This window comes from Abrus precatorius, unplaced genomic scaffold (genome assembly GCF_003935025.1).
Source record: "Abrus precatorius isolate BTA unplaced genomic scaffold, Abrus_2018 Scaffold8, whole genome shotgun sequence".
Classification (NCBI taxonomy): domain Eukaryota; kingdom Viridiplantae; phylum Streptophyta; class Magnoliopsida; order Fabales; family Fabaceae; genus Abrus; species Abrus precatorius.
In genome coordinates, this window is record NW_020874428.1 from 30,926,145 (window position 1) to 30,941,163 (window position 15,019).

Below are 15,019 nucleotides of genomic sequence, written 5' to 3' on the forward strand. Positions count from 1 at the left end.
TCGAACATTGCATAATCATTGATTGATTCGATTGGATTGTCTTCTTCGGTGTTCTTGAGGCAAATCTGAGGAACATGATGATTTCAAGTTTTTCAACTATAATTATTTTTCAACTGGCCACTTGGTTAGCTTTTTTCACCCCATCAATTCAATCCACCCTCTCACACACTAGTCTATTGGAGCAAATATGTCGTCAATCACCTCATTATCACCTTTGCGTTATGACTTTACGATCAGCAATTCATCATAGATCAAAAGCAGATGTTGCTGGATTTGCTCGCTTAACCCTTGAAATTGTCAATGCCAATGCATCTGTTACACTAAAAAGCATGCAAAAGGTTTATGTGCAAACCAAGGACCTTGAGCAAAAAAAGTCATTAGAAGGTTGCATTGCTTCATACAAGATTATAGTAAAAATAGATTTACAAGAGGCTCTAAATGCTATGGATAAAGGTGATTATAAGGTTGTAAAACAGAAGGCTTATGCTGCGGGTATCCAAGCTCAATCGTGCAATAACAAGTTGAAGAAATCCCACTACTTTTGCTTTGAGGGATACTAACCGATACGTGCAAAATCTATGTGCTATTGCTGTATCAATTGTTAACATTTTGCTTCAGCCAAACCATCCAAATTCGACTTAATTTTTATTGTCAAGAACTTGGGATGATTAATTTTTGGGTTTTCGTATATTTTCACGGCTCTGCATCTCGTGAGCTATATAGGCACGTATTTTTTCTTAAGCATGACCGTATATATGTTTGTACTGCAGGACAAGGGTGAAAGCACCACCACTGTTATTGTTTAAAGCTCTTTTCTTTTATTTTTTGGGCAATGGCATGTATAGTTTTATTCTGAAGTGAATTAATATAGTGGTAATATAAATTATTGTAATCGAGTTGTATATTTTTTATTATAATTTTTTAACAATGATGATCTAGTGGAATTTAAAGAGGATGGGATAATTTATTTCATTAAACTCAAATAATACTTTGAATATTAGCTATATTTATAATATTTAACAGTAATATTTTTTTTTATACTAAACAGGACAAAAAGTTCAAAAAAACACAAAAGTCTAAGTAAACACTTTAAGTCAAGAAACTCTTAAAGAATCCAGTATTAGAAGGGAATCAAGGAAAGAGAGAGCCTAGTAAAACAAGATATATCATCCAGACTCATGTTTAGCCAACCAATCAGCATAATGGTTGACTTCTCTTAAAATATGGTTTAGCCTAACAAACTTAAATCTCCTAAAAATGTTCCTAATTTTATCAATGATAAAAAATAACGAATGATCACTACTTTAAACATTAGTTACTAAGAAAATAGCATCTTTAGAATAACATTCAACACATATTACATTGATATTCCAAGAAACAACACTCTCAAGACCCCAATAAATTTCTCAAAATTCTGCAGCAATAGGAGAACAAAGAGGGAGCACCTTATAAAACTCAGCCAGAAAGGTTCCCTTATGGTCACACAGCAAACCCCCGCAGCTAGAACTACCACTAGAAAAAAGAAAAGCTCCATCAGGGTTCAATTTGAATTAGTCCCTTAGAGGAGGAATCCACTTAACAAGACTTCTAGGTTCCAAACCATCACCAATATGATTTTTGGTTGCCCTTGTCACAAAGAACCATATAGTCAAAAGCATTAATTATTTTGTTTAACAAAGCATCATAGGATAAGGGAGAATTTTGAAAAATCACAGTTTCTATTACACCAAAGATTCCAATTGATTATACAAAACAATTTACTCCATGATGAAAATAAGGTAAACTGGCTACTGGATAAATTAAACTTCAGCCAGTTATCAAAACCAAGACTAAAAAAATAAGACCATTGATCAGGAAGAATAAATTTGTTCCATATTTGAGAGGCACAATTACAATCTCTGAGAATATGAACAGCTGTCTCGGGAGTTTCATAACACCTAGTATACAAAGGAGAAGAAGACATTTTGCGACTATATCTTTTTTCATTAGTCAAAAGCTTACCATGAGCAACTTTTCAAAGAAAAATATTAATTTTTGGGAGACCCTCCCAATCCCAAACAAGTTTAAAAATATGATTACTAGTTTGTCCACTTAAGTATTGACCAACAATAAGAGAATAGACTGATTTGATTGAAAACATGATAGCAGGAGGAAGGACCTGGTGAATTTTATCCCAATTCTATCTACCTTGAAAAACAAAAGAAGCTACAGGTTCATTCAAAACTTCTCCAACAAAAAACTGAATAGCATATTGAGACAGATTTCGGTAATTTAAAAGTAAAAAATCTTTTCAGAAATTAACAATCATCCCATTCTCTAAGGATCAACCATAAACCAACCCAATCTCTGATAGAAAGAAACCCAAACAATAGTTATAGATTGATAAAAGAAGACATTTTATATTGTCAATTTTTAGTTTAAATTTAATACATTATCAATATAAAATTATATATATAATATTTTAGTTTAAATTTAACCTATTTATAAACTTGACTCACGTTTATATTAAGTTCGCAATTGAAAAAATTAGTCTAAGCCGATGTGTATATACATTTATTTTTAAACGTCTTGCTTATAAAATTTATATTTAATTTTATTTATGTGATAACTATTAAAAGAGATAAAAATATGATTTAATCTCCACGTATATCTTCCATTTTTAATTTAACATTATGTAAAAAATCTGCAATCAAATTTATACGTGTTTTAGTTAATTTCAATTTGTTCTTCATTTAATTAAAATTTTCATTTGTGGTCTATTTTTACTCAAGCAAACATTAATTGACTTAATTTAATAATTAAAATATATTTATCTTTCTACCTTATTTGCTTAAAAAAAATATGTCATTTAAACAAGAATTAAGTCCTATTTAATCTTTCTACACACCAGTAATATATACAAGTCTTTATATATATATACGAGTCATGTAATCCAATACAACGTTAGAAGACAATTTATGATAAAAATTAAATTAAAAATAATAAACATGTATACGGATTTAACTATTAATTTTTTAACTCTAAAGATTAAATTGAAAACAAATGATATATACAGTTAATCAAATCATATAATATGATGTTATATTATATTATATATTTTTTAGAAATTTCAGTTTTTTAGTATTTACAAATATTTATTGATAAAACGATAGACACGGAAAAATATCACTCACGCTCATCCTACTTCAAGACCATTCCTAGTTATTAATTTTTTCAACTTATGACAGTGATGTAAAAGTCATATTATTTCGACAACGTAACAAAATGTTATTTAGTGATAATCTTAAAGATGCTTATTGATGTTTTTTCAAGTAAAATAACACAAAGTGTCTCAATGTTTAAAGATATAATAAGATTTTATACTACCAAATAAACCCTTGGAGTTAAAAAAAAGAAAAAGTCTTAAATTTTCACTTTCAATTTATATCTTAATATTCACCAAATATATTTTAATGTTAGCGCCCAAGGTCAAAACGCAAAGCCGTTCACATTATGGGGGTCACGAATCCGACCAAACTCATCGTCGGGTAAAACCGTATGGCTAGACTCGACCCGATTCGACATGGATTGTGATTTATTTTTCCCACCTTGAACGGCACCGTTCGCTATAACAACGCACACAAAACCCTCGCTTAGGTAATTGGCAATTGCTGCTTCAACAATACAAAGCCTCTCTCTGTTCTCACCGTAGTTGAGCTCACACTTTTCCCACACAACCGTCGCAGAAAAAGCTTCTTCTATCGGAAATGGATTCGGATAGCGGTTCCAAGAATGTGGCGGGGCCTATGCAAATGGATTCCGGTGCTCAAGTAAGTACCCTCTCCAAACACGCTTCTCTCTTTCTACTCTCTCTCTTTTTTTTTTGTTGTTCTGTTCGATTTAATGAACGAGATAAAGTGAAAGAGAAAACCAAATCAACGGCTTAACGGGAAGTTCACAGTTAGGTCGTGTTGTTGACTTCACACGACTATGCTGTAGTAGGCTCACGGGATGGTTAAATTGTTGTTATTCTATAAAGGATTAACCCTAGCAGTGTTTTTCTTTCGATTGTGTGAATTTAGTTTGAAGTTTTGAATCTTCTATGCTTATTCTTTGGTTTGGTTCTGAAGGCAAAAGACAAAGAAAAGGAGGAGCTGGCAGAGAATATGAACAAACTGCATATTGAAGGATCGTCGTCTGGGAATGGATCGCCTAACTTCAGAAGAAAACCGGTTATCATTATAGTTGTAGGAATGGCAGGTAATTTGCTAAGTGTTGGAAATTGGACTTAGGAACTTGGATTTTTCATTTTGATTCTTTGCTTGACGAATAAAGACTCAGAATAAGCCTCGTTTGAGTGTTTAGGGAGCGGGAAAACAACACTCCTTCATAGGTTGGTTTGCCATACGCATTTGTCAAACATTAGGGGCTACGTGATGAATCTCGACCCCGCTGTCTTGACACTCCCATATGCCGCTAACATTGATATAAGAGACACTGTTAAGTACAAAGAAGTCATGAAGCAATTCAACCTTGGCCCTAATGGCGGAATCTTGACTTCGTTGAACTTGTTTGCTACCAAGTTTGATGAGGTAAGGTTTGCTTATTTAACTCGGAAACTATTGTGATCTGTGACATGTCTTACTCTTACTAATGATGGCAATGTATGATCCCCACTATATTTTTTATTTTTGTGGTGAGGACTGAGGAGCTTTCCTTGACCTGGTTTGATCTTATGTTTTTGATATTATATTTTATGTTTTTGGTTGGGATCGTGTTGTGTATGTGATCAGCGGCTCATTTTCGCACCTTGTTTTCAGGTAATTTCTGTTATTGAGAGACGAGCAGATCAACTTGACTACGTTCTTGTGGATACCCCTGGTCAGATTGAGATATTCACCTGGTCTGCTTCTGGTGCTATCATTACAGAAGCTTTTGCATCCACATTTCCCACTGTAGTCACCTATGTAGTTGATACACCTCGTTCGGAAAATCCCACCACTTTCATGAGCAACATGCTTTATGCTTGTAGTATCCTCTATAAGACAAGGTTGCCTCTTATCTTGGCATTCAACAAGGTTGATGTAGCACAACATCAGTTTGCCTTGGAGGTATTGTTTATTTCTGGTGAATTTTAATGTGTTTACTTTTATTACAAATGATGTGTTGGTTTGATTAGCTACTTTAAGAGTGAAAAATAATGACATGTGGACTGTATCTATGATGAGAATTGACTTCACATTAGAAGATCTCTCAAGACCAGAAAAGATGACATTCAAGTCCATGGAATCATTGTCCTATAAAGAGTTGGATATGATTGTTCTCTTTTGAAGGTTTTATCACTTTGGCATGTTTATTGGTATCTCTTTTCTATTGAATGTCAATGACTTCACTAGCATCCCTAAACAGTAAACACTAACCAAAAGGGCTTATTTTTAGTGATGCTTACCATTTGCTTTCAATTGAAGAAATTGAAATTAAGGCCAATACGTATTATAAATTGAGAGATTTGAGTGAAATGGACAGAAATATTAATGGAGATTATTATTAATTTTCCCTTTCATTTTGGAAATTTTCTTGTATCGAAAGATTTAACCTTTTGCCATTATGGGCTTCTTCCTTTGCATATTTAAGCTGAATCTCGTTGCTTCAGCGCACAGAAATATAATGAGCCTTAGGGATACTCTATTTGTAGCCTGATTTCTGTTCATTGATGGTTTTATTTTTCTCCACTATTTTCCCTGTCTGCTGAATGTATATGGTCTGTCATATTTCCATAGCTTGCACCATTTTTCTATTTATTCTTTTTGTTAAATTTATTGTGTATCTAGTGGATGGAGGACTTTGAAGTATTCCAAGCAGCAGTTAGTTCAGATCACTCGTACACGTCAACTTTAACTCAGAGCCTTTCTCTTGTGCTAGATGAATTCTACAACAATTTAAAATCAGTTGGAGTGTCAGCAGTTTCTGGTGCAGGAATTGAAGCCTTCTTTAAGGCTGTTGAATCCAGTGCAGAGGAATACATGGAAAACTACAAGTATTGTCTGAGCTCGACAGATTTTTTATTTGTTAGCTTCAGTATTATGTTACTATTGATTTAGAATAGCGGGATATTCAAAATGACTAAGCAATTAACTTCATTGTATTATTCAATGTTTAGGGCTGATCTTGACAAAAGACGTGAAGAGAAGCAACGCTTAGAAGAAAACCGCAGGAGGGAGAACATGGATAAACTGAGGAGGGACATGGAGAAATCTGGTGGAGAAACTGTAGTCTTGAGCACTGGTTTGAAGGACGAAGAAACAAGTAAAAGTAAAAGCATGATGGATGAGGAAGATGAAGTTGAAGAGGATGAGGAAATGGATGATGATGATGATGATTTGGGGATATATACCGAAGAGGAAGATGCTATAGATCAGGATGAAGATGAGGAGGTTGATAGGTTCGGCTTATGATGTGATTTCTCGCAAGTTGGACTGCATCAGAGTTGGATCTTTGTATAGGACCTTGACTTTCATTTGGTACATGTATACAACCTTGACACCTAATTAATCAACCAGTTTATTTCACATATGCTGTCAGCACCAATCGCTCTAGGTTCTGTTCGTTTATATTTTTGCACTAATTGCCCAGATTACTTGGTTTTGCTGCAACTTGTTTTTGGACTGATAATAACTATTAATGACTTGAATATTTGCTTTGCCAGAGATCTCAAGTAATTTTGTCTCGTGCGATAAATGGTTCTGAGAGGCTTTGCCACATCCATACGCGTGTATGAACTTTTTAGAAATATATAATTGGGAATAGTTTTTTAGATAACTCCATATAATGAAATTGGGCCAGATTATTGTATCTGTACTAGTTATTCTGTATTTCAAATCTTTATGTGGGTTCTCCATCTGTCATGAATTATGATAATCGTATATATCATTTATAAATGAGTCATTTGATTTCACTTATATATATCTTTTCTATTTTATGCTTTTATCTTTACATGAATTATTTTGTTACGTTAATAATTCATTATAATTTCACTATTAGTCAATGATCATGTAGTAGTAGTAATAATAATAATAATAATTATTATTATTGTTATTATTATTATTATTATTATTATTAATCGTGCAAGATAATTAATAAAGAAAAACATGAAGGTCTAATAAGTTTGTTTATTAAATAATTGGTTAAAATTTTAGAACTTTAATTGATCTCCAAAATTCGAAGTTCTATTTATCTCATTAATTTGTTAATTAGATAAGGGTATAATTTTTTTTTTACTTAATTAAGAATTATTAAGGTTGACCGAGTCTTAGCGATGGAATAAGAGTCATGGGATAGACATAGTTGACTGTATTAATGAAAAAAATATTACAATCATATCTACCTAAGAAAAAAATATAAAGCAAAATTTTTGTATACAAATGCATTTTTTTTGCTAATGTATACAAGTGTTTTGATGGGATAAGTGGTTAATCTATAAGAGATATTTATTTATTTTTATTTAAACTACAATTATCTTTTTTTAAAGACGGTATCATTTGAGTCGAATGAAATTATTATAAGGGATAAAAATTTCCTTTTAAGACTACAAATCATTTACCAATTGATTAAGTTGTTCGATTGATAGATTTTTTTATTTATTTATTTTGCAAACTTCTAAATTTAACTCGCCCAAAAAAAAAATCATTAAATTATCGACCGCTTTACATTTGGCTTTATACCAATGTATATCCAAAAGCCTCAAATGTAGCTGGCGTGGCCGATTCACTGTTCTGCTTCTGCCTGGATATGTACAGAAACAAAACGATAATGCTTTAATGGACTCGAAACAAAAATGTTTAGTTTTAAATTTTGATAATTAATAATAATAATTCTTTAAAAATATTTATTATATTTATTTATTTATAATAGAATAATTTTTATAATAATTATATTAATTTAAAATAGTTAAAATAGAGTTGTAATTATCGAAAAAATAATGATAACGCCGTATACTAATCACACAACTTTTCATTATAATAACGGAGGAATTTAAAAACAGTGACAAATACTGTGCATGAATTATTCAAACAATAATTGAGGCAATCTTGAAACTCTTTTATGGCCCCCACATGAAAGCTTTGGAAGATTTATAAAGTGATAATGTATAATTGATTAATTATTTTGTAGATCACGAATCAAGATAAAACTCAGTAATGATCTGCGGTCAACACGTGCCATCTTTACTTCTAAATGAAAACCCACAAATTTTGAACACTCTAACAGAGTTGAGGTAAGTGCTAATAATTATTGGCATGATAATTGATTTAGTCGGGGTATTAAGTAGTTAAATTATTAGTTTAATTAGTAAATTCTCGGTCGGATTGATTAAACTTTATGCTGTGAGTATTTATAATAATTAAAAGACTAAGAATATTATAATTAATATGTAGTTGTGGTGTAATAGGTCACGTGTGTTGCATTAACATTATTTGGCCCTAGATTTTAAACATCTGCATTAATTATTTAGTCATGGAATTAAATTTCGTTCATAGTTATTTGCATTAATATTTTGCAAAATAGTACAATCAAAACGATACATTTTAAATTATAACTTACAAAATCCGATCCATTTGTATTGATACAACGCAAGTAACAGATTTTAGTAAACTGGATTAGAAGGTATAATTTGAATTTATAAAAATAATGTTTAAAATGGATAAAATTTATTTATTGATTTTAATAAATTTTTATGCTCAAAATTTAAAATTAAAATCTTTTGTTTCAATTAGTTACGCCGATATTTTTTAAAGGTAAATTTTACGGTATTTTAAAAAATAAGAAAATATTTTATGTTTTTGTATATAGAAAATAATTATAACTATTTATTTTAATGATAAAGTTAGTAATGTATTTAAAAAATATATAAATATTTTTTAATATATCAATATAATTTAGATAAAGTATTTAATCTACTTTCAAATTTAAGAGTATTGTAAGAGTAATTTTTTTAATTGTTACTTTTTAATTTAATAATATTAATTTTGGAATTTAACTTTTTAATCATGTTACTTTCTTTTCTTTTTTATATCTAAAACTTTTATTTAAAATTCAAAAGATCAAAGGATTGATTTTTTTTATTAAGATTGATAATGGATATATCTTAAAGTTAAACGAGTTTTTAGCTGAAATGTATTGCCAAGTAATTCGAGAATCTTTTTTGACAGTTCCTGATTAAGCGGATCAGGTAATGTCAATCAAGTATATATAATTAAAATCTAAATAAACTATGCAAATAAAAATTTAAAGGTTAAAAGGAAATTGTATAAACTCAGATGAGACAAGTTACGGCCACGCATAAGTTGATCATCATAGTTCAGAATCGAAATAAAGTTGAATCTGGTGTAAGCACAATCACATCATCAACACTCCCAATAAAGTTGAAAACATTCCTCTTTTTATTGCGATAATAATTACAAAATTAAAGGATATATAATAAAACTCTGTTTTCGTTACGGTTTCCGTGAGAGAACGAGCTTCGAGAAAGAGATTGCATAGGTGAATTGTGAAAGTGGGAAATGGCGAAGCACGAAGAACTTCCGATCCCGATTTACGACAACCTGGAGCCTGTGTATGGAGGAGGTTCTGCGCTCGAAGAAGCTCAGCTTCGTTTCGATAACTTCAAATCCAAATTCCTCGAAATCTTCTCTCATCCTCCTCAAGTCTTCGCTCGTTCACCAGGTCTCTCTCTCCCTGTCTCTTTGAATTTCATATTACTATATGGTTTTATTTTTATCTTAATTGAAAGTTTTAGTATGAGAATGTGTATGCTATGGTTAGATACTTGGATTGTTGATTTTAATGATAGAAATGGCAAATCATGTAATTGTTTTGCGGTGTTGAACGATGATAATGATAAATTAATTATTATTATTATTTGATTTTGCGGTGCAGGGAGAGTGAACTTGATTGGGGAGCACATTGACTATGAGGGATATTCGGTGTTGCCTATGGCTATTCGGCAAGATACGATAGTGGCGATTAGGAAAAATGAAGCAGAAAAAGTTCTTCGGATCGCTAACGTAAATGATGAAAAATATTCCGTTTGTACTTATCCAGCTGATCCTGACCAGGTGGATCTTCAAATCCGTGTCTACGTGTGTTTGTGTTTTGAATAAGTATCTAAGACTATTCTTTTTTGTTAATGTAACAGTTTGTTCATCAATGCAGGAAATTGACTTGAAGAATCACAGATGGGGCCATTATTTTATTTGTGGGTGAGTTTATTTTCATATTTCTCTCGTAATTTTCTCAGTTTATTCTAGGTATAATTGCAAGCGTAGTAAGATGTATCGTGTATGTAGCTGTGTGCTTTGTTCTCTTTAACGAATCTTGCTTACACTACCAAGATAATGCAGACTGTATTTGTATGTCGTTTGAACTAGTAGTCCTAGATTAATGTGCATACTTGCTACTTTTCAATTTTAAATTATAAAAAGAAATGCTTGCGGGGTTTATTTAAAATTTTAATGATGTATTTATAATCTAGAGTGTGAAATTTAAAATGATATGGTATATATGAATGAAGAAGCTTATAGAGAGATCTGTTTTTTTCTTTTTTGGGTGAACGAGGAAGACTGGTTGCATTGTTTTTTTAACTTACACTACAATTTCTGTAGGTACAAAGGTTTCTATGACTACGCAAAACTGAAAGGAGTGGATGTTGGAGCACCTGTTGGACTTGATGTTCTTGTTGATGGAACAGTGCCAACAGGTGTGTGCATTAGTTTTGAATTAGAATTGTGCAGCTAATGCTATGCGAATTTACCTCTTAAGTGAATGTTGATCATTATCTTTGGTTCTCTATTAGAGATGATGGTTATGTTTGTCAATAGGGCTAAATTAAAATGGCAATATTTATTTTCTTTACAGGTTCTGGACTATCAAGCTCAGCGGCATTTGTTTGTTCTTCCACGATTGCTATTATGGCTGCTTTTGATGTGAACTTCCCAAAGGTCTACCTTTAAGATATTTGTTTTATTGAATGAATGCATTTGTTTTGGAAAATATTTTATTGTTTTTTGATTTCATATTTACTTTTTATTCTGCTTCTGACATACATTATCAAATATTGTTGACAGAAAGAAATTGCACAAGTTACATGTGAATGCGAAAAACATGTTGGGACACAAGCTGGTGGAATGGATCAGGTTTTGCACTTCTTTCATTACAGATATTTTCTATTTTAATTCTTGCATACCTGCGTCCCAATGATATCCAAGTATGGTCTTTTCCATCACATCACCTCTCTATGAGATGGCCTTCATAACTACTACAATACAGCAAGAGCTGATTGACCAATTTTGTTTTTAACTAACTGTGAAAGTATAAGGTCTTAGTTGAACAATTGAGCATCTGTGTACACATATGGTGTTGTTGTAATCCATCATTCAGAATTAAACCATGTCAAAGATATTCCCACTATCTCTTATTTGGTTTCATTTTCCAATTCTACATAGTATGAATTTTGCCCAAGTTCTATAGTCTATACAGCACTAGATGTTCACAATGAGTTGTTTTGGGGTCCAGTAAACCCAGATGGTATATTATAGCTTTTTATTGAATGGGTGAATCAAATGAGTGTTACTCTTCATGGGACATTCTGACATTTTTCTGGACTTGCCTTTTTTTTTACTTGACAGGCAATCTCTGTCATGGCCAAAACTGGGTTTGCAGAGCTGATTGATTTCAACCCAATTCGTGCAACAGATGTGCAACTTCCTGTTGGTGGGACTTTTGTGATAGCTCATTCTTTGGCAGAGTCTCAGAAGGCTGTTACCGCTGCCACAAATTATAATAACAGGGTTGTTGAATGCCGTTTGGCTTCTGTGAGTACATCTCAACCCTATTAGTGTTAATTTGTAATCACAATTTCTGGAGCAATGTCCTTTTGGTTTGTCAATTATATTTATTAACTCAAAGTACTATGGTGAAATTTTACAGATTGTGCTTGCAATAAAGCTAGGAATGGATCCAAAAGAGGCAATATCAAAAGTGAACACACTGTCTGATGTTGAAGGTTTATGTGTATCGTTTGCTGGTATTCATAACTCATCTGATCCTGTCCTTGCTGTAAAGGTAATTTTACCGGGTACATGTTTATCCTTAAAATTAGCCTTCAATTTATATGAATTAATATATTTTTTAATATTTTTATTTTTCCACATTCATAAAAATTTCAAGCCTTTTTTTCTGTTTTAAAAACTTTAATTTTGGTACAGGAGTATTTGAAGGAAGAAGCATATACAGCTGAAGAAATAGAAGAAGTTATTGGGGAAAAGCTAACTTCATTTTTGAGCAATAATGCAGCTTATTTAGAAGTCCTAAAAGTTGCAAAGGAATACAAATTACATCAGGTTATTTTTTTAACCCCCATTAGTAAAGTTACTCCCATTTGAATAACCATATTAGGATCTGAATATATTATTTATTTTCAGTTTGGCTCAAAATTTTTCATTTTTAATTTTAAGTGGTTTTAGTTGTTCTTTTTCATTCTGTACTTCTGTACCAGTTAGAAACTACTGCTGATTTAGTGTTCATTTCTCTGGAACTGGATTTTAGCCCAGTAGTGGAGTTATAAATGTTACGTTTTGAATATAAACTTTTATAGTAATTTGCTTAGCTTGCTGTTTTCAATGGTATTCTTTATGCGTTTTGTTTCTGAATTTCCTTAACAATTGCTGATCGGATAGTGTTAGTATCTATTGATTTATATCATTTAGTTGGAAAAGATTTCATGAATGACATACTCAAATCTAAAAGTTTCCTGTGCTTTTGGATTTCACCATTTCCAACGTGCATTTCCCTTAGTATTAATAGTGTTATTTAATTTTGACACATTTATTTCTAGAGAGCTGCTCATGTGTATTCAGAAGCCAAGAGGGTACATGCTTTTAAGGATGTCGTAGCCTCAAATCTAAGGTGAGCCTTTTGGATCTATCATATATTGCTATGCATTTATGCTGTTTGTTTGCAATGTAATTGTCATGAACATTTCTTTATTGCTTGAAAGCCAGGATAGCTTCTAGAAGAATTGATTGAGTAATAGTTTGTGTGTATAAAGATAAAAGCCAATCACCCAAGGAAATTTCATTTAAAGATGAATGAAACTTGAAAGTCTGGTTGAACATTTATATTTTATCGGGTGCAGGGGCATGCCGCTATTTCATTTTTCACATGAAGACATTTAACTCAGAAACACGTGGCTTTGCTACTGTGCTTCTTGAAATATATTGCCATTATATGCTTGGCTTATGAGCTTTCCGTTTGAATGTGACTGTAAGACATTGAAACATTATTCTTCCACATCTAGCTACAATACATACCTAGCTTGGATATGTAAATTGGATGAGGACCACTCTGAAAATCTTCTAATATGATTCTTAGTAGTGGAATATGCTTCGAGGACTAATCCATTAGTTTGCATATTTTGTGATTCTTTCATAAGTAGGTTATACGTTTCGTTTATTTGAACTAAATTTTTTCAGTGACGACGAGATACTAAAGAAACTTGGTGACCTTATGAACGAGAGCCATCGTAGCTGCAGCGTTTTATATGAATGCAGGTATTGACATACAAATGTGTGCATTTTCAATTGTTGGATTCTCGCTAGAATTCGTTTATAAAGCATGATTTGTCATGCGAGCTTTTCAATCCTTAGAGTAACAGAATGAAGAATAATTAATGTAAACTGTATTTTCCTTTCTCATCACATAAAATTGATATTTTATTTTCCATTATTTATGAAATCAGCTGTCCAGAATTAGAAGAACTTGTAAAAATTTGTCGTGACAATGGTGCTCTTGGAGCAAGGCTTACTGGAGCTGGATGGGGTGGCTGTGCTGTTGCTTTGGTGAAAGAGAGCACGGTCCCACAATTTATCCTTAATTTGAAGGTTTGCTATCATATACTAATATTTAACAACCCTATGTAATCATGTATATATATAAAAAAATCATATTTAATCATTGGAAATTTGAAAATAACAAGTTATCAATGATGAATTCTTTATCTATTGCAGGAATGTTTCTACCAGTCTAGAATAGACAAGGGCGTTATTAAGAAGAATGATCTTGGCCTTTATGTATTTGCTTCCAAGCCATCAAGCGGTGCTGCCATCTTCAAGTTTTAGGATAGTTCTTTGATCTGCTTCCTTGATTATGGCTTAAACAGTTTTTTCTTTAATGTAAGATCTTAATACAGACCAAATGCAATTTCATTTGGAGTAAGATTAAATGGTACCTTAATTTTATTGTAAGTTGTTTTCGATATGTTAGTCAATCCAATGAAAAGTAGAAAACTAATAATGATTTTGCCGAACAGCATTGAAGTCATCTTTTGTAATGGAAAGATACTTGACGCGTTATCATGAAAACTGTGTTGAAACTCAGTTGCTATGATTAGATAATATAAAGAATTTTACGCGAACGATTTATTAAATTTGAGAAATGAATATTAAGTTTTTAGCGGTTTGGCTTAAAAGATCTATTTTTGATCGACAGCTACTGCCGGCTGAATTTTTGGATAAATTATATCTTTTTTTTTCTCTTTAAAAAATGTTTAGAAATACAACTTAATCATTTTTCTAATGAGTTATTTTAATGTGATTATTTATCTCATAAATTTCTTTTGAAATGAATTAAAAATAATTTATTCCTAAAACTTATACTAAAAAAATTATTAAAATAAATTAAAAAGAGCTTCTAAAATTATAAATTATTTTTATAACCTCTATATAATTTCTTCAAAATGCTCCCTTAATCTATTTCAACCCCTCCGCATGTTTCTTAAACATATTGGCCATTGTCCCAATAGTCACTCACTACTCACTGTTACATCGAGTTTGGATCACATTTCTAACTAATGAAATGAAATGGTAAGGACATGTGTACAATAATAGAAATTATAAAAATAAAAATCTAAATGAAAAGGAGATAAAAAAAATCTAAATGAATGAAAAATAAATAAATAAAGTTTAATCTACCTTAATAAGGGATTTTA

At 31.5% G+C, this 15,019-nt stretch overlaps 2 protein-coding genes across 3 annotated transcripts; both read left to right on the forward strand.

Moving 5' to 3' along the window:
* The first annotated feature begins 3,637 nt into the window (after nucleotides 1-3,637).
* LOC113847098 (GPN-loop GTPase QQT2) lies at nucleotides 3,638-6,936 on the forward strand. 2 transcript variants are annotated; one of them, XR_003501757.1, is made up of 7 exons: nucleotides 3,638-3,809; nucleotides 4,110-4,239; nucleotides 4,345-4,571; nucleotides 4,800-5,090; nucleotides 5,811-6,016; nucleotides 6,140-6,500; nucleotides 6,686-6,935. XR_003501757.1 is itself a non-coding variant. In XM_027475967.1 (6 exons), exons 1-6 carry the CDS (start codon nucleotides 3,747-3,749, stop codon nucleotides 6,432-6,434), a joined length of 1,212 nt encoding a protein of 403 aa, XP_027331768.1. In that variant the 5' UTR covers nucleotides 3,638-3,746; the 3' UTR covers nucleotides 6,435-6,936. The 2 variants fall into 2 exon arrangements, 1 of the variants encoding a protein (XP_027331768.1); XM_027475967.1 differs by having other exon boundaries at nucleotides 6,140-6,936.
* Nucleotides 6,937-9,311: 2,375 nt separating this feature from the next.
* LOC113846676 (galactokinase-like) lies at nucleotides 9,312-14,383 on the forward strand. Its single transcript, XM_027475196.1, has 13 exons — nucleotides 9,312-9,699; nucleotides 9,913-10,091; nucleotides 10,189-10,235; nucleotides 10,638-10,732; nucleotides 10,891-10,973; nucleotides 11,100-11,168; nucleotides 11,661-11,846; nucleotides 11,962-12,096; nucleotides 12,240-12,374; nucleotides 12,869-12,939; nucleotides 13,506-13,583; nucleotides 13,772-13,913; nucleotides 14,040-14,383. The coding sequence occupies exons 1-13, from the start codon at nucleotides 9,537-9,539 to the stop codon at nucleotides 14,148-14,150; spliced, it is 1,494 nt and encodes a 497-aa protein (XP_027330997.1). The 5' UTR covers nucleotides 9,312-9,536; the 3' UTR covers nucleotides 14,151-14,383.
* Nucleotides 14,384-15,019: the final 636 nt, after the last annotated feature.